The sequence below is a fragment of the Bos javanicus genome, chromosome 8, assembly GCF_032452875.1.
Source record: "Bos javanicus breed banteng chromosome 8, ARS-OSU_banteng_1.0, whole genome shotgun sequence".
NCBI lineage: Eukaryota > Metazoa > Chordata > Mammalia > Artiodactyla > Bovidae > Bos > Bos javanicus.
Genome location: NC_083875.1, coordinates 65,873,193 through 65,896,217, shown reverse-complemented (window position 1 = coordinate 65,896,217; position 23,025 = coordinate 65,873,193). Strand labels below are relative to the sequence as shown.

The 23,025-nt window shown below is 49.2% G+C and overlaps 1 protein-coding gene and 1 long non-coding RNA gene across 3 annotated transcripts; one reads left to right on the top strand and one right to left on the bottom strand.

Moving 5' to 3' along the window:
* Positions 1-853: 853 nt before the first annotated feature.
* LOC133252835 (spermatogenesis-associated protein 31A6-like) lies at positions 854-12,599 on the bottom strand. Of its 2 annotated transcripts, XM_061425807.1 has the most exons (4): positions 12,411-12,599; positions 11,609-11,673; positions 4,580-4,709; positions 4,210-4,349 (listed from the first exon to the last, which is right to left on the bottom strand). In XM_061425807.1, the coding sequence occupies exons 1-4, from the start codon at positions 12,597-12,599 to the stop codon at positions 4,236-4,238; spliced, it is 498 nt and encodes a 165-aa protein (XP_061281791.1). In that variant the 3' UTR covers positions 4,210-4,235. The 2 variants fall into 2 exon arrangements, with proteins under 2 accessions (XP_061281790.1, XP_061281791.1); XM_061425806.1 differs by lacking the exon at positions 4,580-4,709 and having other exon boundaries at positions 854-4,349.
* A 190-nt stretch (positions 12,600-12,789) lies between these two features.
* LOC133252836 (uncharacterized) lies at positions 12,790-20,262 on the top strand. Its single transcript, XR_009738096.1, has 3 exons — positions 12,790-12,958; positions 14,142-16,355; positions 17,659-20,262. It is a non-coding gene; the product is annotated as an uncharacterized LOC133252836 (long non-coding RNA).
* The last annotated feature ends 2,763 nt before the right edge of the window (positions 20,263-23,025 follow it).

Sequence of the window (23,025 nt, the reverse complement as noted above, 5' to 3'; positions counted from 1 at the left end):
AAAACTATGAGATCTCTGGTGTTGTAAAAATTAACTTGTCTAGCTTAAGTTTGTGGGTTTAATCAATACACACTCCTCTGTATTATCAACACTAAGTATAATACTTTTATTGTACCTAGAGTTACTGGAAGTCAATAAGTACATATTGTTTCTATTGTAAAATCTGCCATTGAGGAAAATAACCTGAAATGATCAAACTTCTAAGTAAATATGACTGGGATAAGAGTTTTTAGTAAATTCTCTGGGAATAATTGGGCTTCCCTGGTGGCTCATATGGTAAAGAATCCTCCTGCAAGGCAGGAGACCTGGATTCCATCCCTGGGTCAGAAAGATCCTCTGGAGAAGGGAATGGCTACCCATTCCAGTATTCTTGTGTGGAGAATCCCATGGACAGAGGAGTCTGGCTGGCTATAGTTCATGGGCTGCAAAGAATTGGACACAATCGAGTGACTAACACATTCACACTTTTACGGGAATGATTATGTTTTGGAAATGTCCATCTAGAATAGTTCCTCCTAATTTTGGTAACTTGAAACCAAATTAAGTTAAAGGATGGTAATTTACTGAGCATCCAGAAAATTTTAAATGAAATGAAATATTGGAACTTTAATTGCTTAACAGGTCTAAATTTACCTATTCTTTCTCTCTTGTGAGAGAGAAACTAAAGATGTTTGGCTTTATTAGTCACATGTCTTGCAGCACATCAAGGAAAGAAATTGTGCTTTGGAAAGATGTGTTTCTAGAAGTTATGGGATATTCCAGTCAGGGAATGTGAATGTAAAATGCAGTTCATGGTAGCTTAAGAAAAATAGTATGTATGTTTTCAGAAAAGAAGGTATGAGGAATGGAAATATACTTTGCTATTAATAAAAGGAAAGAGGTGATTTTGTCCTAGAGCTGGTTAGCTCTGCATGGATAAAAGAAGGTACAAAATATGGCTACAGAAAATTGCAGAGGATTTCTGGGAAAGGAACATTGAGAAAAGAATTTTGTATGAGGTTGGGACTATCTAAGCTTGGATTAAATTTAAGTAGATAGATGGATTTTATCAAGAGTAGGCTGATATGAGACTGGATTTGGTTTCTTTCATAAGAGAATGAAATTTTCCTGAAACGCTGTTTTTGATAACAGATTGTGAGTTTCTGTGATGTTAAGTGATCTGTACTTACTTTTGAATTTTTGTTAGCTCAAGGAATAATTGTTTCACAGCAACCTATGATTCTCTCTGACTGGGTATTTTAAAACTTTTTGAAATTTTGAAAGATTCCCCAAATATCAAATTCTGGCTGAAATTCTTTTGACTTCCAGTAAACTTTGGAATGCTTCAAGGGGCCCGTGGCGCATCCGAAAGAGAGATCCTAAACTCATTGTGCTCGTTTAGTATCAGTTACAAGGGAAACCTTGTCCAAACTCACTGTTGCCTGTGTCAGATGGAGTTACCAGGCTCTCCCCAGTGTTACTGTAGCTGCCAAATAGGGGAAAGGGTTTTGGATTCTTCTGCTGTTTATTCTTTCACTACCTAAAAAGAAAACCCCTGTGGGAATAATCGCACCTCTAGGCTCTCAAGTCGTGTCGCCCATGGCATTTTTCATTGCATTCAACTCCCGGTTCCTTCATGAGCGCTTCTGTCCGCCTCTGGGACTCCCTTCTCTCCAGGCTTTGGCAGCCCTTACCATGCCACAGAATACCTATCGTGCTGGTCGCTTCCAGGCAGCCCACATCCTAGGCTTGACAGATGCTCGCACTCCAGGAATACCACCCCCAGCGTAAGAAAACATATTATAGGGCAAAAGCCTCCAGGTGAATGTCTCCAGGACATGGAACTACATTTCTGGGAGTGCTCTTTTTGGATTGCAGGTTATTCAACATGTGAGATGTAAGCCAGAAGAGAAACCTCTGGAGTATAACTTTAAAACCTGAAGATTTTTCAAAATAGACAGACTGAAAAGGAAAAACTTAAAACTTTACTGTAACATGGGCTGGGCCTTATATAAGTTGGAAAGTGGAGAAAACATTGCCTGAAAATGGCCTGAAAATGGCTCTCTAAATTATAATACCATCTTGCAATTAGTTCTCTACTGCTGCAACATGGAAAAATGGATTGAGGTTCCCTATGTTCAAGGCTTCATGGTCCTGGGAATTCCCTGGTGGTCCAGTGGTCAGGACTCCAAGCTCTCACTGCTGAGGGGCCAGGTTTGATACCTCGTTGGGAAACTAAAATCCCACAAGTCGCTTTGGCAAACAAAAAGGGGGAAAAAAGGCTTCATGGTCCTTTACCAAAACCCTACTCTATCTTGCTCCTGTAATCAAAAACCTAGGGAATCAGTAAACACTTCTGATGTTTTAGATGATCCCCTTCCAACCTTCCCCAACACTCAGGTGAGAAAAACCAAGCCCCACCTGCTTCCCAGAACCACCTACTTCTCTGGGGCCCTCTGACTACCCCCAAACTCTGCTTCCTTATGTTCCTTTATATCCTCCGTTACCTCCGGAAAGAAAGACTAGTCCCTCTGGGGTAATCTGTAGTGGAACTTTCTGTCCCCCAGGCTCAGGTTCAAAGTTAGCCCCTACCTCTGCCCCAACAAGGCCTTCACCCACTTCGGGAAGTGGTCTAGGGAACAGAGAGACTCCTAGAGTGCATGTCCGTGTGGGTCTGTCAGAGGTCTCTCTATGGGATCAGTGTGGGTGTTTTAGAGATCTGTAAGCAGGATCAGTCGGAGAAGGCAATGGCACCCCACTCCAGTACTGTTGCCTGGAAAATCCCATGGATGGAGGAGCCTGGTGGGCTGCAGTCCATGGGGTCGCTAAGAGTCGAACACGACTGAGCAACTTCACTTTCACTTTTCACTTTCATACATTGGAGAAGGAAATGGCCACCCACTCTAGTGTTCTTGCCTGGAGAATCCCAGGGACGGGGGAGCCTGGTGGGCTGCCGTCTCTGGGGTCGCACAGAGTCGGACACGACTGAAGTGACTTAGCAGCAGCAGCAGCAGCAAGCAGGATCAGTATGAATCTGTGGTTGACTCCTGTACGGGATCAGTGTGGATTTGTGGAAGATTCCCATGTGAGGGTAGTGGAGTCCCTGTGTGGGCTCAGTGTGGGTCTGTGCAAGGGTTCCTGTGCAGGGTCGCTGTGAGTCTGTGGGAGATCCCTGTGTGGAGTTAGTGTGGGTCAGTGGGAGGCCCTGTCTGGGGTGAGCGTGGGTCTCTGGGAGGGCCCTGTGCAAGGTCAGTGTGGGTGCGTGGGAGGTTTCTGTTTGGGGACACTGTGGGTCTGTCAAAGGTCCCTCTCTGGGGTCAGTGTGGATCTGTCTAGGTCTCTGTGTGGGGTTATTGGGGGCCCTGTGCTGAATCAGTGTGGGTATGTGGGAGGTCCCTGTCTTGGGTCAGTGTGGGTCTGACCCACTCTTTGTGGGGGGCCCTCCATTGCTGTCCTTTCTGCACCTCACAGCAGGAGAAGGGCAAGGGACTCTCCAAGTCTGGTTTCTTGCTGTTTTGTGAGGGTCCCTTCTGTGTCATTTCTCCAGACAGGCACCTTAGTTCCAGCTCCCCTGACTCAGTGCTCACCTCTTGGCTCCTCCGAGAGGGCCTGGCAGCAAGCAGGCTCAGGATCCACGCTCTGTGCTCCCCTCTGTGAGCTCTGGAGGCCACTCGATGGCCTAGGTCACAGCCCTTCCACTCAGACCCTGGCTGAGCCTCCATGCCCCCCATGGAGGATACGGTGCAGAGGCAGGACTAGTCTCCAGGGAGAAAACACAGCACAAGCAGGCCTGTGTCCTCTGCCCCCACAGCCCCGGGCCTGGTCCCACATTTGGGGGTACTGACAGGCATGGAGGCGGGGCCATTCCTGCTGGCTCCTGGATCTGGGACCCTCCAAGAGCAGATCTCTCCACCATGGGAGTGACTGTGACATACAGCCCCAGTTCTTTTACAAGATTGCTCCTGTCTCCCCACTTTCCTGTGTGGACGGGCCCCGGGGAGGAAAACTGATGGCACCCTTTTCCTCGACAGGTGACTTCCCACCCGCTCGGTGACACATCCTGTCTGCTGGTCTCTTCCCTCTCGGGCTCTGGGATGAGTGAGGCTGAGAGCAAGTGAGACTTGCTATGACCCCTGCACAGTCCCTGGGCCTGTTGAGTCCCCCACCTGTCCCCTGGGAGCCTCCTTGGGCCACACGTGTAGGTAGAAATCACAGACCACGAGTCTGTCCTGGGCTCCCCGTCCTGTGAAATCTGATTATTTACATTGTGGAGAAGTGAAGCTCCCCTTCTTGGAGGCTCCATTGCCTCTGGTAGCCTGGCCTTCTTTGGAGGAGCTCCAGATGTTCTCCCTCTGTCTGGGCTCTGGGACCTGAAGTAGAGGAAGATTCTGGGGTGGGGCCACCAGGAGCCATGGGGCCCCTAACTTCTTTCCTCTGGGCCTATAGATGGCGGTTGGACACAACAGGCTTTTGGTCACTGCACCGTCTATGGACGCCTCTGCCCCCTGCCTCCTTCCCCGCATCCCACCCTAGGGGCACAGCGTCCTCCCCTCAGACCATGAGGTGATGGCATACACAGCCAAGAACACTGCTCACTTACCCAGGGGAGGTGGGTGCTCTGAGCAGGGCTGCCCTCTCCTCTAGGACAGGGGTGGAATGGCCCTTGGGGGCCTCCGTGATTGCCATCGCACACTCTCAGCCTTGGAAGTGTGTGGTCCTCATCCTTGCCTCTGCCCCAGAGCACGAGAAACACAGAGGAAGGGTGACAGGCCGGGTGCATCTCATTCCAGCTCCTTCTGGGAGAAGAGGGGCTTCCAGGGCAGCTTCATCTATCCCACCGTGACACGAGGACAAGGTTTCTCCCACTTCTAGGGGCCAGCACTGCCCCCAAATGTCCCTCCTTATTCTGACATGTGAGTTTGTCTCTTACACTTTCTGAGCCTGAGGGGAATTTCAGCCTCTGAACACCCCTCCCCTACAGCCCCACGGTTTCCAGGTAGAGAGAGAGCAGAAGAAGACAGAGCCAGATCCTGAAAACGGGGAGATCTTTAGCTTTAATTCACCTTGATATGTTTTAAATGCTATTGGTTGTTTCTGTAATTCTGAGATGATGGTAACAGAAGGTGCAGTGAAGGAATTGGGGTGAAGGTGAGTCTCCACTCTGGGGTCAACCTCCCTGCACAGCCCCATCCCACCTGGAAGCCAAAGCAGGCACCTGAAAAGAGTGGATCGTTATCCATTGCCTTTCCCCCAGCAGGGCACAGACAGAGGCCACCTGATCTCATCAGAAAAAACATTTCAGGAACCAAAAAAAAGAATATGTGGTAACAGGAAGCTATTAGCACACAGAGGATGCACTAATATGAGGGGAAAAAAAGGGTCTCTGCAAGATAAGCATTTTTTCCTTGGAGAAGTGTTTTGCTACCAGGGATGCTGTGAAAAGCATGTTCTGATTGAACAAAAGAGGCATATTTCTGAAGAAGACAGTGCCTTGGACAGTGGAGGGGACAGCCTGGGACACTTGTTACTCGAGCCATGCTGGCAGGCTCTGCCTGGAAGGGGACCTGGCTCCCTGGGTGGGAGGCCCACTTGCTGTCCCTGGGACTGGCCCACTTATTCTCTTTTGGAGAGCTATGGCCCATGGGGGTAACTCGGTAATCACGGACTATATCTCTTCTCACTCTTGTGTGTTCTTGGGTGGAGAGAAAACTTTGGTTGCAGTAATGTGGACATAATGAGTCCCGGAGTTCCACTTTGTACCAATTTAACTCCAAGGCATGAGGTCCATAGTGAAGCACCGTCTTCTCCGTTAGGATCTGTCCAACAGCTGTCATGAGAGTTGGAGCCTCAGTAGCCCTGCTGTCCATGGTCGATGTGCTTTTGACCGCCTCTTGGCTCTGGGCTGTGGCTGTTTCAGGTTTGCCTTTTTGCAGTGGCTCTTCTAGTCCTTTGTATTTACTGGGGGAAACCCACTGCAGAAGGAGATCAGTCCTTTTTTTGAAGCAGCTTTCTGAAAGAACCTGTCCCTTCTTCAGAATTAAATGTCGAAAGTTACTTCTTAGGGACTCTGCTGATTCCTTTTTCTGGCCAGAGCAACTAATCCCTCTGACCTGGTAGCCATTCGTCCTGCCAATCCTTTTTGATGCTGTCCTACTTTGGGACTCCTATATGTCTCTCACCCTTCAATGGGGACACACTTCTGGCTCTGATATTTGGGCTCCTATCTCAGGGCCACCTGCTGCCCCTGGCTGCTCCCTCCACTCGATGAAATATCTAGAGCGTCTGGGAATTGGACGTGGATGTGTCTCCTCTGGACAAGGTTTGGGAACAAGACAGAGATTCCTGAGAGCCAGATGTTTGCGGCAAGGAACATATCTGAGTGACAGTCTTTGAGAAGTGTATCCATGGCACAATCTTGAAGGAGCACACCAGTTTCACAGTCTTGATGGAGCACACTGGTGGCCCAACCTCGATTGTGATTCTGCTGGTCTGTGAACCTTGAAACTCAAGCTTATGAAACTGTGCTTCAAAATTTATATCTTCTGGATTTGAGGCAAGAGACTTTGTATTCAAGGAAGGGTTTCTACTAGACCTTGGAGATCGTGGACTCTTTAAATTCATATTAATGAGTAGGGATTTGACCCACACACTAGGTTCCAAAGTTTCTTTTCCAGCAGGGTCTCCTTCCACAGACTCTTGTTACCTGGAAGATGCGAAACATTCATCGAGGCCCACTAATGTCATGATAGAGTAAGATTCTGGGGAGGCTCATCCCCCAACTTCCTCCTGTGACTCATTGCTGGCCATTGCTGGACTACAGCTGGGCTCCAAGCTGCCTTTGTCCACCCCCACGACAGACTCACTGTGCCAAATTCTGGTCACTAAACCGTATGTGGTGGTGTGAGAAGGTGGCTTGCTTTCCTGTCCAGTCAGAGGGACCTCTGAGGGCTTATGGATGTCACCAGCTGTGGGTCCTCCCAGAGCTCCCTGGGCTTCCTCACTCATCTGTGAGGGAATGGGAAGGGGCCTGTCCAGGGAGGCATTTGCCCCTGTTGTTACTACTTTCTCTCTTGCATGGGGCTAAGGAGCTTTTCCCAAACCTTTGGTTAATAGGGCTATTCAGTGGTCCCCAGATTCACAGGTGGCCTTCAAGGTAGACCCTTGAGCCTTTTTCAGCTTCAAGCTAAGTATGAATTTGAGGAGCTTGAAGAGTAGGTCCCACCTGTGCTTCACCCTTAACTTTACTATTTGTGTTTCCAGCTCCTGTTGAGTATCAGGACTGAGGACAACAGACTCAAGGGAGGTGTTCATGGAGGCTTTCCTTTCCTAAGAGGAGTGTGGATTTTCTGTCTCCATGGGAGCATGCATCTCTCTAGGGATGTCTAAAAGAAGGTGTCAGCAAATCTTGAAATACAGACATTCAACAGGGATCTCACTCTCGTGGATCTCCTATGCCTTCCTCCTCATAAGGACCCCTGAAACTTCTGGATTCTTCCTGCCTACTCTCAACTCTCTGATGCAGATTTCACTCTTGGATCATTCACTGGAGGTTGGCTGAGATCAGGTACAGATCTTTCAGGATCCTCCCCACACTCTGCCCTACATCATAGTGTCGCTCTCTCCCTGGTGGGATTTGTGCTGGGCACTTGGACATCATCTTCTCTGAGTCCCAGCTGATTTTGCCTCGACCTGTGGAGGGCCTTGAGGGCCCCTCCCTGCACCTGACAAGGCCTTGGGAATTGATCTTGAGGCTGCATCAGTCTCTCAGATGCTTGTATTCTGCAGGGCAGGCCACTCTGTTGGTGCAACAACCTTTCGGAAAACTGATGCCACAGTACCTCCAAAATCTCAGGTCTGATCCTTTCGCCAGGAAGCATGGAAGACAAAGCTGTGAGCCAGGGAAGACCTATTTTCCTGGGAAAGTTTGAGAGTGGCCTGGATAAAGACTTGCTGAGATTTAACCAAAGAGGGAAAGTTCATCCTCTTTCTAGTTCCTTTTTCCAAAAGTGACATTCCAGGTTTTAAATTGCATTTGAGATGAAAGATATGCCTTATTTGGGACTGTAGGGAAGATGTTTCACAGGACCCAATCTGGTATTGAGAAGGTGGTCAGACTCAGACAGAGGGTGATTGATGGACAGTGATCTCTAACCATGCCTGAGGTCATGCTTGACACATTTGGAGTCAAGGGTTTGGGTCGGGCCTGGATCTCCATGTGAGCCTAAGGAGGTGGCATTGGAGTCAAACGTTGGGGTTGGGCCTGGGTCTCCATGTGAGCCTGAGCTGGTGGTGGTTGACATGCAGACATGGTTAGAGTCAAGGGTAGGGGATGGTCTGGGGTCTGTATGAGAGGCCGAGGTGGTTGTGGTTGACATTGGGCCATGGTTGTTGTCAAGTGTAGAGGTCGTACCTGGGTATTCATGTGAGCCCAAGGTGGTGGTTCAAACTGGGACACGGTTGTAGCCAAGGGTAGGGATTGGCCTTGGGAATCTATGGAAGCTTCAGGTGGTGATTGACATTGAAGCAAGGTTGCAGACCAGATTAAGGGTTGGGCCTGTATCTCTATGCAAGTCCAAGGTTCTGGTTGAAACTGGGCCACGGCTGGAGTACAGGTTTGGGGTCAGTATTGGGTCTCCAGGTGAGTTTTGAGGTGGTGGTTGAAACTGCTGCATGACTGGAGTCAAGGTTTGGGGTCGAGCCTGGATCTCCACGTGAGCCCAGTGTGGTGGCTGAAAGTGAGGCATGGTTGGAGCCAAGAGTTGGGGGCGGGCGTGAGTCTCCACGTGACCCTAGAGGTGACCTAGAGATGATGGTTGCACCTGGGGCATGATTGGAGTCTTGTTTTGAGGTTCAACCTGGGCTACAGGTAAGTCAAGGGCTGGAACAATGACAGTTGTGAAGTTAATTTATCTTGAATTTGGAATGGTTCGGCCTTAGAATGTTCACTGAATAAAACAAGGCATAACTCAAGAGGGGGCCCAGGTACTGTGATGGTAGCCACCAGACTCTCACTGTGCACAAAGAGGAGACCCTGGAAGAGCTGGCTGCATGTCTTCTGTAGATGATCCCTCAAAGTGTCAGGATATCAGGGCTTTCTGGGACCATGCAGCTGTTCTCCTTTGCTTTTTATGCTCCAGAAGTTTTGGCCACCCAAGGTATCTTGCTTGTCACTGAGTGACTTGCTCCTCTTTTCCAGTGAAGTTACCTGGTAGCCTGCCTCGTCCTCTTTTTCTTTCTTCTTCCAAATTTTCAGTTCTACTCTATTGGTGATTAGTACCTTCTCAACATCCACATTTAGAAAAGAGAGGCTACCTGCCTGTTTGTGGGGTCTCCCAAAATGAGGCCTCAGGTGGGTAGAGGGGAAGGTGTTCTTGCTGGAACTCTAAGTACGTCAAGGTGGAGAAGCTCCACGGTTTTGTTGTCTCCTGCCACCAGGCCAGGTTGATACAGGATTGCTTGAACAGACAAAGCTGTTGATGGCTGGTCTCCAAGGGGAGTGTGGAGATGACCTGTGGCACATGGTGCCCAGTGTGAGTGCCATGGAGTTCCCCTGATTGAGACTCAACTTTGGACCCTGATAGTGGTGGGGCAGAGGAGGGTGTCAGAGGTGGAGGGCAGGCTCTCACATAAAGGAGGCTTGGTGGGGAAGGGGAAAGTATAAGTGGGCAGGTTGAGAGGCTGTCCAGGGGGAAGAAAAGCTCTGGTGTTGGAGAGGTACTCAGGGATGAGCATGAGGAAATGGAAACTGAGGTCACTGAGCCTGGAGAAATGGTAGAAGCCCAAGGTAGGGGCTGCTTGGTCAGAGGAGCTGGGGAGATGGTGGGAGCTTGGTCAGAGGAGCTGGGAGATGGTGGGAGCTGCCTCTTCCCGCATGGTTGATGGGCTCTAGTGGGCACTGATTTGCAAACCTCACCAGGTGAATCTTGACATTCAGTTCAGTTCAGTCGCTTAGTCGTGTCCAGCTCTTTGCGACCCCATGAATCACAGTATGCCAGGCCTCCCTGTCCATCGCCATCTCCCGGAGTTCACCCAAACTCACGTCCATTGAGTTGGTGATGCCAACCAGCTATCTCATCTTCTGTCGTCCCCTTTTCCTCCTGCCCCCAATCCCTCCCAGCATCAGAGTCTTTTCCAATGAGTCAACTCTTCACATGAGGTGGTCAAAGTACTAGAGTTTCAGCTTTAACATCATTCCTTCCAAAGAACACCCAGGGCTGATCTCCTTTAGAATGGACTGGTTGGATCTCCTTGCAGTCCAAGGGACTCTCAAGAGTCTTCTCCAACACCACAGTTCAAAAGCATCAATTCTTCGGCACTCAGCTTTCTTCACAGTCCAACTCTCACATCCATACATGACCACTGGAAAAACCATAGCCTTGACTAGATGGACCTTTGTTGGCAAAGTAATGGCTCTGCTTTTCAATATGCTGTCTAGGTTGGTCATAACTTTCCTTCCAAGGAGTAAGCGTCTTTTAATTTCATGGCTGCAGTCACCATCTGCAGTGATTTTGGAGCCCAGAAAAATAAAGTCTGACACTGTTTGTTTCCCCATCTATTTCCCATGAAGTGATGGGACTGGATGCCATGATCTTCGTTTTCTGAATGTTGAGCTTTAAGCCAACTTTTGCACTCTCCTTTCACTTTCATCAAGAGGCTTTTTAGTTCCTCTTCATGTTCTGCCATAAGGGTGGTATCATCTGCATATCTTCACATTAGACCTGGTGAAAGCCACCCTTGTCAGGGAACCTCCCCAGGTATCTGCAGGGGACATGAGGAAAAAGCTGTAGCCAGGAGCTGCCAGGCATGGAAGGCTGGGCAGGCCAGGCAGGGGTGGGCACCTGCACCCCACAGCCTGCACGGCCCCAGTGCTGACTTCACAATGCTCCTGGTATTGCTCACCCCAGGACGTTGGCCTTACCCCGGCCCCAGGACTCCTCTCAGCTCAGCCCTAGGCTGCCAGTGTCCCTGGGGTCGCACCATAGGCTCTAGGAGGAAGAATCACCTGGAAAAGAAGGGGAAGATTCTCCACCTTTCCATAAGTGAAGTCAGGTCTGGAACCTCTTCCAGTGTTTCCAGGCAATCTCTTCAAGTTGGAAATCAGCAGTCAAGTCATGATAGTGAACATGCGAGCCTAGGGGTCTTACAGGAAGTTGAGTGCACTGTCTCTTTAAGGGGACATCATTGGGAGATTGGAATCCAAGCATGAGTGTCCAAGGCCACATGATCCCTGACAGTGATGGTGAAGCTCTGAAAGCGTTTATCATTTATGAAGTGTTTCCATATTCATTACCCCTGATGCCCTCACAGCCTGCCTGTGGGGAGAATGGGCAGGCACCACTCTGTAGTTGGTCTGAGCAAAGTAAAACCAGGTGTCCTACGTGTCCTGGAGGGCTCACCTCCCATCCAGGCCCTGTTGGTCCAACGCAACCCGCATGCCGTTTTGGACAGCTTCATTCTACACATGGAATCTGGGAAGTATCTGGGTTCTGCTCTCATTCCCAGAAGCCTCCCTTGGAGTTCATTTCTCAAGGGAGAAGTCCTGCCACAGACCCCCTCAGAGTCTGTGGAACTGGGTTCTCATGGCCAGAGAGGTGGGGACTAACACTTGGGGCTGGATGTCAGAACTCACTTTCCAAATTTCAAAGCTCCATTTCTCTGGATGCTCCTGCTTCTTCCCCTTCTTTCCATTCGATGCTGAGAGAGAGAAATGAGGATGTAAGATGTAAATCTCAGTCTTCCCTCTCTAGACAAGCATCAGACACTAGTGTCCACACAGAATATGCCTCTCTACATTTCACTAACAGAGTTCTGTGATTTTTCTTTCCTTTAACTCATTTTTAAAAGAGATAAAGTATTTTGTTTTCCTTCTTTGAAGAACATAATGAAGTATTTTCAATGTAAGATTCACTCTGGACTTCGTTCGTCACAGTTCCTCTGCTCAAGAAACACACACATACTCAGATGCATGGGTGAATCTGAGCTCCATAAAGTAGGTCTCTGCTTCTTGATACCAGGCCCCCAGCCCTCCAACCCCCGCTCTGAGGCTCTCGGGGCTTCACTACTGCCAGAAGATCACTCCTGTCTGAGACACTGTTCACGGCTGCTGAACTGGTGCTCAGAAGTCTGTCCTCTGGCTGAGATTCAACTCAGAATCCAGTCATTGGCCTCTGGTCACTGTGTCTTGGACTTGCTTTGGAGCCAACTACCTACCTGTATAGATGGGTTGAGATCTTTAAATAGAAATCCTAGTGTTCACTGTATCCCTGCTCAGCCTGGTTTGTCCATAGAGGGATATTCATCTATTCTTTCTGAGGATAGATGTCCTGTTCTTTTCCATCTCAAGGGTCTTCTTAGTTGACTCAGAAAAGTGAAAATAATAATAGAAAAGAATAGAGAAATATGTGCTTGAGTCTGGACCAAGAGTTCCTTACCTTCCTGATGTTTCCATGTTTCCTAGGAGGTAGAAAGGATGAATTATTCTTAAGGTAGGGAAGGGTCAGGAAAAAGAGCCCCAGTCCACACAGAAAGGTGATTATGGTAATGACTGCCCAGGCAGTGAAACTGGAGTTCAGCCAAATATCAAAAGTGCTTTTCAGAGAAAAGAGCAGATTCTCCATCATCTGAATAATACCGCTGCCCTCAGGCAACTGAGCCAGGGTGTGCACTTGGGGGCTAAAGTTCTAGGCCCACCTCATAGAGCTGTGGTCTGGTCACAAAGGGCTCTGGGGGTAAGAGGGAGCATCAGAGGAGGAGGTGGGACTATAGCTCCTCCCTAACCATCCAGCCCCGCAGCTTCATGCATCTCCCTTCCTCTGAGCCTTCCCTTCCTACCTTATCATCTGTTATACAGAGACATTAGTCAAGTATTGATTCAGTCCACCTAGAACTCAAGAGAATTCCTGATTCCTTTGACATAACTGCTTGAGCCTCATCAATACTGTAAAGAATCTGGAGTTCTCCTAACTTTGGTTAATCACAGGTATTTTTACTCTTATGATACTAATTTTTTTTTAAAATTCAGTTAATCTTTATTATATTCAACTATGGGAATTAAAAATTAGATAAAAAATGATTTGAAATTTACAAGGCCATGAAATATAAAGCAAATTGAAATAGTTAAGGCTTCAGGGTAAATTTTTCATAAGTTGCTAGCATCTTTCAAAGTTCCAGCAAAGCATTAAGTCAATGAGCTTGAGGTCCCTCAAGCCCTTCACATTCCAGAGTGACCACGGACCTTTTTATGCTTGAAGATCACTTTTCAGTCCTGGGAATAGCCTACTTGATAAGATCATATTTGTATAAATGAGACCTTGGTCTTCCCAAATAGTTTATGGAAATGATGTGATTTACAGTGTGCACCTGTATTAAGTTGACATGGAGGCCTGGCAAGGCTGTATCAGTCTGATCTCAGGGAGGGGTACTGGTGACTAAGCAGCTAAGGTCAAGTATACGGGCTCTTCATCCCTATGTGACCTACCCCACAATAGAAACCCTGGACATTCAAGGCTGGATGATGGTTGACACTACTCTACACATGCTGTCACACTGTTTGCTGAGAGAACTAAGCACTGTCTGTAGAGCCCCACTAAGCCAGACATCTGGAAGACTGCATATGGCTCCCTGCATCTTTTTTTTTTTTGGCGAGTTCTGATCTATATTCTTTTGCTGGCTTTAATCTGTATTCTTCTGCTGACATAAACCATCATAAGTGCAAGTATTGTGAGTTCCAGGTGGAATGAACTGAAACTTGACGAATGTCTCTGCCTAACAGGATGAGAAGGCAGGATGGGAGGCTCAGAGAATGATGGGGATGAATGGAGCTGCAAGGCTGAGTGGCTGGGGAGGGGCCATGTTCGAGCCTCCTCCTCTATTACTCCCTCCTCACCTTCAGAAGTCAAATGTGACCAGACCACAGCTCTAAGATGCGGGCCTAGTACTTTAGTCCCCAAGTACATACGCTGTTCGCAGTTGCCTAAGGGCAGCACTGTGATGCAGGCGATGGAGAATCCTCGCTTTTCTCTGAAAAGCACTTTTGATATTTGGCTGAACTCCAGTTCCACTTCCTGGGCGATTGATACCATTCTCGCCTTTCTGTGTACACTGGGGCTCTTTTTCCTGTTTCTTCCCTACCTTGAGAATAACTCATCCTTTCCTCCTTCTAGGAAATGTGGAAACATCAGGAAGGTAAGGAAACCTTGGCAGAGACCCACAAGTATGAGATCCTCTCTTCTTTTCTATTATTATTTCTACTCTTCTGAATTATCTAGAGAGATCCCTGAGAAGGGAAAAAATAGGACATCTATTCTCATGAAAGAATAAAGCATCACCCTCTGGGTGCCCCAGGCTGGTCAGGGGGCACAGTGAACATTTCTCTCCAAAGATCTCAGGTATCAGTTGTCCAAGTATGTTCGAGGGCTCCAGGGTATGTCCCAAACACAGTGACCGGGGCCCGAGGGCTGGATACTGAGTTCAATCTCAGCTACAGCACAGGCGTGCGAGCACCGCCTCACCAGCCATGAAAGGTATCTTGGACGAGGATTGATCTGAGGACAGTGCTGAGGTCTTAAGAGTCATGGAGTGGGGCCCTGGACTTGGGAAACAGAAACCTCAGGGAAGCTCCTGGAGGAAGAGCAGAACCCAGATACTACCCAAGTTCCATGTAGAAAATGAAGCTGTGAGGGGCCTGGAAAAAAGTGTGGCCCAGCAGGTGCCTGTGGGCTGCAGTGAGCTCATAGCACCTGGATTGGGAGGTGGGACTCCAGATCCAACTGTGGACACATTCTTTGTTTTAATTAATTTATTTTAACTGGAGGGTAATTACTTTTGCACACCGTTTAACTTCTCTCATATTCGTCTTGACATAACTGCTGTCCATTCTTCCCCACAGAGGGGTTGGTGAGGGCATCAAGGGGTAATGGATCTGAAAGCACTTTGTTAATATAAACCCTATCATAAGCTTCACCATCACTGTCAGGGATCATGTGGCCTTGGACCCTAGTACTTGGATTCCAATCTCCTAATTTTGTCCCCTTAAAGGGACACTGCAATCAGCCTCCTATAATACCCCTACGCCCTGGCTTTCTCACCATGACCCAGTCTGCTGATTTCCAGCTTTCAGAGGTTGCCTGGAAGCACTGGAAGAGGTCTGGGACCTATCACTTCTGCAAAGGCAGAGAATCTTCCTCTTCTCTCCTTGGTGGTTCTTCTTCCCAGAGCCTATGGTGTGACCCCAGGGCTGCAGGTAGCCTGGGGTTGAGCTGGCAGGGGAAGTCCTGGGGGTGGGTTATGGCTAAAATCCTGAGGTGAGGAACAGCAGGAGCATTGTAAAGTCAGTATGGGGGGCATGCAGGGCTGTGGGCTGTAGATGCCCACCCCAGCCAGCCTGCCCATCGCTCCTGGCCAGGCAGCTCCTGGCTGCAGCTTGCTCCTCAAGTCTCAACCACCTGGGGTGGTTCCCTGACAAGGGTGGCTTTCATCAGGTCTCCTCTCAAGATACTCCTGGGGAGCCGTGCAAAGCAACACCTACTGGAGCCCAACAGCAGTGGAATCCCACCATGTCTCCTCTGCCCAAACAGCCTCTACCTCGAGCCTCCTCCTTTTCTCCTGGCTCAGTTCCCTGCTTTGTTTCCATGCATTCAAATTAATCCTTGAGTGCCTCTCAACACCAGAGCCTTTCCTTCCTCTGCACAGTCTCTCATCAAGGCCACTTGCTGTCTCCCCTTCCCCACCATGTCACCTTGATGAAGGGACCTGCCCTCTACCTCTGACACCCTCCTCCACCTCACCACCATCAGGCTCCATGCTGAGTCTCACCTAGGGTAACTCCATGGCACTCCCACTAGGCACCATCCCACAAAGGTCATCCCCATGCTCCCCTTGGAGACCAGCCATCTCAGGGCTTGTCCATTCAAGCTGTCCTCTTTCAAGCCTGTCTTGTAGGTAGGGGGCTGCCAGAGCATGGAGCGTCTCCACCTTGACACACTTGGAGTCCCAGCAAGAACATCTTCACTGCCACCCACCAGAGGCCTTGCTGTTAGGACACCCCAGAAACAGACAGGTAGAGGCTGCAAGCTTCTCTTTTGTCAACCTGTATGTCCAGAAGCTGCTGGAGATATGAATCACCAAGAGAGTGGAACTGAAGATTTGGAAGGAGAAATAAAAGGAGGAGGAGGCAGGCTACCATCTGACTTCACTGGGGATGAGAATTAAGTCACTGAGTGACAAGCAGGACACCTTGGGTCACCAACACTTCTAGAACATAAAAGGCAAACCAGAACAGCTGCTTGGTCTTGAGAAGACCTGATATCCTGACACTTTGGGGGACCATCTATAGAAGACATGCAGGCAGCTCTTCTGGGGTCTCCGCTTTCTGCACAGTGAGTCTCTGGTGGCTACTGACACAGTATCTGGGTCCCCTCTAGAGTTACAGCCTATCTTATTCAATGAATACTCTAAGGCTGAACAATTCCAAATTCCAGCTAAATTAACTTCACAGCTATCATTGGTCCAGCCCTTACCCACGCTGGAGCCCAGGCTCAGCCTCAGTCCTTGACTCCAACTATGTCCCAGTTGTAGCTATCACCTCTGGCTCACATGGAAACCCAGGCCAGACCCCTACCCTTAACTCTAACCATGCCCCAGATTCAATCACCACCTTTGGGCTCACATGAAGACTCAGGCTAGACCACAACTCTTGACTCCAGCCATGCCCCAGTGTCAACCACCACCTCAGGTTCAAGTGGAGAACCAGGTCCAATCAAAACACTTGACTCCAGCCATGACTCACTTTCAACCACCACCTCCAGCTCATGTGGACACATATGCTCAACCCCAACCCTTGACTCCAATCACAGCTCACTTTCACCGACCACTATCTCAGGCTCACATGGAGACCCAGGCCCAACTCCAACCCTTGACTCCAACCATATTTCACTCTCAACCACCACCCCACATTCACATGAGGACCCAGACCTGACCCCAGTCCTTGACTCCAATAAACCTTAGTCTCAAACGCAACCTCGGGCTCACATGGGAACCCAGGTCCGACCCCAACCCTTGACTCCAACTATATCTCACTCACAGCCACAAACTCAGGCTGACATAAAGACTCAGGCCAACTCTTATCCTTGACTCCAACCAAGCCCCACTCACAATCACAACCTCGGGATCACATGGGAACCCTCGCCCAACCCCAACCCTTGACTCCAATCATATCTCACTCCAGCCACAACTTCGGGCTCACACAGAGAGGCAGGCCCAACTGCAACTCTTGACTCTAACTAAGCCTCACTCTCAACCACAATTTTGGGCTCATATGATAATCCAGGCCCGACTCCAACACTTGACTCTAACCATGCCCCAAGATCAAGGACCACTTTGGGCTCAGTTAGAGACCACTGCCCATCTCACACTGTCTTTCCCAATCCAACCATCATCCTCTCAACTGCAGACTAAGTACTATGAAGTCTTGCCCTATAATCCAAAATAAGCCACAATCTTTGATCCCCAATGCAATTCAAATCCTGGAATATCATTTTTTTTAAAAAAGCAACTAGAAAGTGGGAGAACTTTATCCTCTTTGGTTAAAAAATCTCAGCAAGTCTTTAGCCAGGTCACCCCCAATCTTCCCCAGGGGAACAGGTCTTCTCAGGCCCACACCTCTGTCTCCATCACTCCTAGGGATTTGATCAGCCCTGAGGTTTGGGAGAAACTGGAGTACCATCTTTCCAAAAGGTTCATGCAACAAGAGAGTGCCCTGCCCTGCAAAATCCAAGAGTCTCAGAAAGTGATGCAGACTCAGGGTGATTCCCTAAGGCCTTGTCAGGCACTGGAAAAGAAGGGGCCCTCAAGTCCCTCTGGAGGTCTAGGCAAAAGCAATCCAGATGCACAGAAGATGAGATCCTGGTACCCAGCAAGGATCCCACCAGGGAAGCACCTGTGCCAGGATGTAAAGCAGGGCATGGGAGGATCCTAAAAGATCTGTACATGATCTCAGCCAACCCTCCAGTGAAGGTTCCAAGTGCAAAGCCTGAGTTAGAAAGAGTTGAGCCCAGGCAGAAAGCATCCAGAAGTCCTGGCGGTCCTTATAAGCAGGAAGGGACAGCAGATGCATGAGTGACAGATCCCTGTTAATGTCTGTTGTTCAAGGCTTGCTGCCAACCACTTCTTAGACCTTGCTGGAGAGTCAAATGCTCCTCCGGGTACAGAAAATGCAGGTTCCTCTCAGGATTGGGAAGCCTCCATGAACACTTCCCATGAAGTCTCTTGTCCTCAGTCCTTATATTCAATAGCAGCTGGAAGTGCATATGACAAAGTTTCGTGTTGGGCACTGATGGGTCCTACTACCCAAGGTCCTCAAGATCACATTTAGCTTGAAGTTGAAGAGTACTCACCGCATATGCCACTCTGGGGACCACCCAAAAGCCCAGTTACCAGAGGGCTTGGGAAAACATTCTCATCCCCATCCAGGAGAGAAAGTGATAACAATGTAGGCAGTGCCCACCCTGGAGAGTCCCCTCCCTGCCACCTAATGATTGAGGAAACCCTGGGGGGCTTTGGGAGGAACCTCAACTGGCAAACGTCCAGAAGCCCTCAGAGGCTGACTAGACAGGAAGACTAGCCACCCTCTCAGGCCCCCACATAGAACAGAATTTGGCACAATGAGTCTGTTGTGGAGGCTGACAAAAGCAGTCTGGAGCCCAATCCAAATCCAACAGTGTTTATGAATGAGCCACAGGAGGAATCTGGAGGACGGGCCTCCCCAGAAACTTGCTCTAGTGAGAGAGTCATGGACCTCGATGAATATTCCCAATCTTCCAGAGAACAAGAGGCGATGGGCAGAGACACTACTTGGAAAGGTACTTTTGAACCTAGTCTTTTAATCACATACCAAATAATTAATATAGATATGAGGAGATCATGGTATCCAAGGTCCCATAAAAATCCCTCCTTGAACACAAAATCTGTTGCCACAAATCCAGAAGATGTATACTTTGATGAACAGTCTCATAAGCTTAAGTTCCAAGGGTTCACAGACTGGCAGAAACAGGCTCAGACCCAGACCACTTGCCTGCTCCTTCAAGACTGTGCCACTGAGAGGCTTCTCAAAGACTGTCATTCGTATATATTCATTGCCACAAACACCTTGGCTTCTCAGGAATCTCTGTGCTGTTCTGAGACCTTGTCCAGTGGAGACACATCCAATTCCCGCACATGTGATGTGGAGGGAAGGAGCCCTCCTTCCCTCCACTTCTACATCGAGTGGAGGGAGCAGCCAGGGACAGCAGGAGGCCCTGAGAAGGCAGCCCCAACATAAGAGTCAGCACAGGAATTTCATCTCCACTGATGCGAGAGAGACTAATAGGAATCCCAAACTAGGACAGCATAGAAAGTGGTTGGAGGTACGGAAGTCCTACCAGGCCTGCAGGATGAGCCACCCTGGCCAGAAAAATGAATCAGCAGAGTCCTTACAAAGCAAGTCTCACAAGATAATCCTGAAAAAGAGACACATTTCTTCAGAAAAAGGATTCCTTTTCCTTCAGAAAAATTCCTTTCAGAGAAAGGATTAAGCACTTTCTGCAGTGGATTTTCCCCAATAAAGCAAAAAGACCGGAATAGCCCCTGCAAAAAGGCAAGCCTGCTGCAGACACTGCCCAGAGCCAGGGAACAGTCAAAAGAAGTCTGATTATGGACGTCAAGACTGTTGAAGCTCAGGCCCTCATGACAGCTGTTGGACAGATCTTAGAGAAGAAGATGGAGCTTCACCATGGACCTCATCTTCAGAGTTTCATTGGTACAAAGGAGAACTCCAGGGCCCAGAGGTCCAGCTTACTGCTACCATAAGTTTCTCTCCAACAATGAGCAAAGGAGAGTGATGGAAAAACACGGGGGACAAATGGGGGACAAACAGTGTGCTACCCCCATGGGCCACAGCTGTCCTACAAAGAGTAAGTGGACCAGTCCCAGGGACTGCACGTGGACCTTCCCTCCCAGGGAGTCAGGTCCCCTTCCGGGCAGAGCCTGCCAGCATGGATCAAGAGTGACAAGTGTCCCAGGCCATGCCCTCCACTGTCCAAGGCACTGTCTTCTTCAGAAATACACCTCTTCTGGTCAATCAGAACATGCTTGTCACAGCTTTCCTGAAAGGAAAACTCTTCTCCAAAACAAATGCATACCATGCATATGAAAATGTTTTTCTCTCATGTTAGAACATCCTCTGTGTGCTAAAAGCTTCTTCCAACCAGAAAATTAGTTTCCTGAAATAAATTTTTTTCTCATGAGAAATGGTGCTCTGTCTGTGCCCTGCTGGCGGGAAGGAAATGGATCAGGGTCCACTCTTCCCAGGTGCTGCTTTGACTTCCATATGGGACGAGGCCATGGAAGGAAAGTGAACCTGAGCATGGATACTCATCCATACCCTAATTCCCTCCCTGCACCTCAGCGTCCATAATACCAGCATCACAGAAACAAGCAACAGCATTCAGGATACGTCACAGTGAACTAAACCTAAAGACCCCCCTCTTCTCAGGATCTAGCTCTGTGGTCTCCACTTCTCTCTCTATCTTGAAATTGTGAGGCTGTAGGGGAGGAGTTTGCATAAGCTGAAGTTCCCCTCAGGCTCAGAAAGTGTCAGAGACAATTCACATGTCAGAGTAAGGAGGGAGTTTGGGGCAGTGCTGGCCCAGAGTCCAGGGTGAGAGATCGTCCCCGTGTAATGATGGGATTCGATGACTGTCCTGGAAGCCCCTCCTCTTCCGGATGGGCTGTAATGAGATGGGCCAGGACTGTCGCCCGTTCTCTGTCCTTCTCGTGCTCTGGAGCAGTGGCGAGGATGAGGACCGCACACTCTCAGCTCTAAGCGTGTGCGGTGTGGAGCATGGAGGCCTCCAAAGGCCAGTCCACCTCCACCCTGGAGAAGAGGACAGCCTGCTCAGAGTACCCACCTCTGCCAAGGAATGGGCAGGGGCATGTCTTTGTGTGCAGTCACCTCACTGTCTGAGTGGGACACTGTGCCCCTAGTGCCGGACGCGGGGAAAGGAGGCAGGGGGCAGAGCTGTCTGTAGATGGTGCAGTGACCAAGGAGCCCCTGGTGTCCCACCAGCGTCTACAGGCCCAGAGGAAAGAAGTTAGGGGCCCATTGACTCCTGGTGGCCCCACCCCAGAGTCTCCCTTCTACTCTAGCTCCCAGAGCCCAGAAAGAGGGAGGCCACCTGGAGTCCCTGACAGAGGGGGGCCTCCGAGCAAGGAGTCTTCACTTCTCCACAGTGTAGTTAATCAGCTTTCACAGGACGGGGAGCTCAGGACAGACTCACGGTCTGGGGCCTCTACCTATGCATGTGGCCCAAGGAGGCTCCCAGAGGACAGGTGGGACCCAACAGGCCCAAGGGCTCTCTGAAGTCATAGCAAGTCTCACCTGTCATCAGCCTTGCTCAGCCCAGAGCCTGGAAGGGGAGGAAGCCAGCAGACAGGATATGTTACCCAGTGGGTGGGAAGTGACCTGTGGAGAAGGGAGCGGTCAGCTTTCTTCCCTGGGACCCATCTACACAGGAAAGTGTTAGTTACTCAGTCATGTCCACCTCTTTGAGACCCCATGGACTGTAGCTTGCCATGCTCCTCTGTCCATTTAATTTTCCAGACAAGAATACTGGAGTGGGTAGCCATTCCCTTCTCCAAGGAATCTTCCTGACCCAGATATCGAACCCAGGGGTCCTGAATTGCAGACAGATTCCTCACCATCTGAGCCATGATGGAAGCCCTGGAAAGCAGGGAGACAAGAGCAGTTCTTAGAGTGATTCAGGGCTTTGTGTCATAGTCACTAAGGCTGTGGAGAGACCAGCTCCAGGAAGGGCCTCTGATCCAGGTGACAGCTGGAATGGCCCTGCCCCCATGCCTGTTAGGACCCCACATGTGGGACAAGGACCCTGACATGTGGGACAAGGACCAGGTTTGCAGGACAGGGTGCACAGGCCTACTTGTGCTGTGGTTTCTACCTATAGCCAATGCCAGGAGCAAGCGTGAGGAGCTCCGCCCGTGGCAAAGGTCATGAGGAAGGAGGCTCAACATACGCAAAGGCGGGATCGAGCCTCAGGAGTCCCCCTGGAAATTCTCAAGCATCTACCCCCATAACCAGAGCCTGCCTACTTTACTACTTTGTGCTCTCACCTACACCTCTGACTTTACGGGGGGCTGTCCCCCACCACCTCTTTCGGAGAAGGAGCTCCAGTTAATAATAATTCCTGGGTGTGACAGGAATGTTTCAACCTACAAACTCCTCTGAAGGTTCTCTAGCCTGCCTGACAGGCTTGTCCAGCCACATGTGATTGTTCACAGCCTCCCAACCGTGAGAGGCACGAGATGCTTTAAACCTTCTAAAAACAGGTTCTTTAGAGAAGTTAGAAAACTATTAGTATGAGTATAGTGGGCTGATTAGAAATTGTATTGGTGAAGGGTTTTTCATTTGTTGAGCCAATGTTTGCTGCTAAGTTTCTACATCCCCTGCCCTTATACACATTAATGAATATATAGAAGAAATAAGTATTAACCTTTGATATTAATCAAGTTAGACCTTAGGCTAAGTAAATTCTTTCCTTAATTAAAACCCACTACACCCTCACCATATAGGAATGTAACTTTATCTGGTACCTTTGGAAGGTGGAGTCTGTTTTAAGAATAATCACCCCTGGAGAAATAAGTGTTCTGGTTGACTGACCACTGTCACAAGGAGAGGGTCATAAATTGTCAGCAGGCCCCATGGCTAGAAGATGAGGTAACACCCCTAAGACCTCTGTATGCATCTGTATGAAGCACCTGACTTTAATAAAAGTCAGGACTGCTGACCCCATGTGACTTTTGTATAACATCTCAATGTATAAAAACAGACCCTGGAAAAATAAAAAATTGGATCAGTTCCTCAAAATACTGGTCTCCTCATGTCATTCTTTTTCTCAACCTCTGGCTGAGTTTCCATCTGGAGCACGGAGGCCCACCAAGCTTATTAATTTTGCCTGGGCTTTTAAGATCTGACCGGGGAGGCCTCAGTGTCTCTTC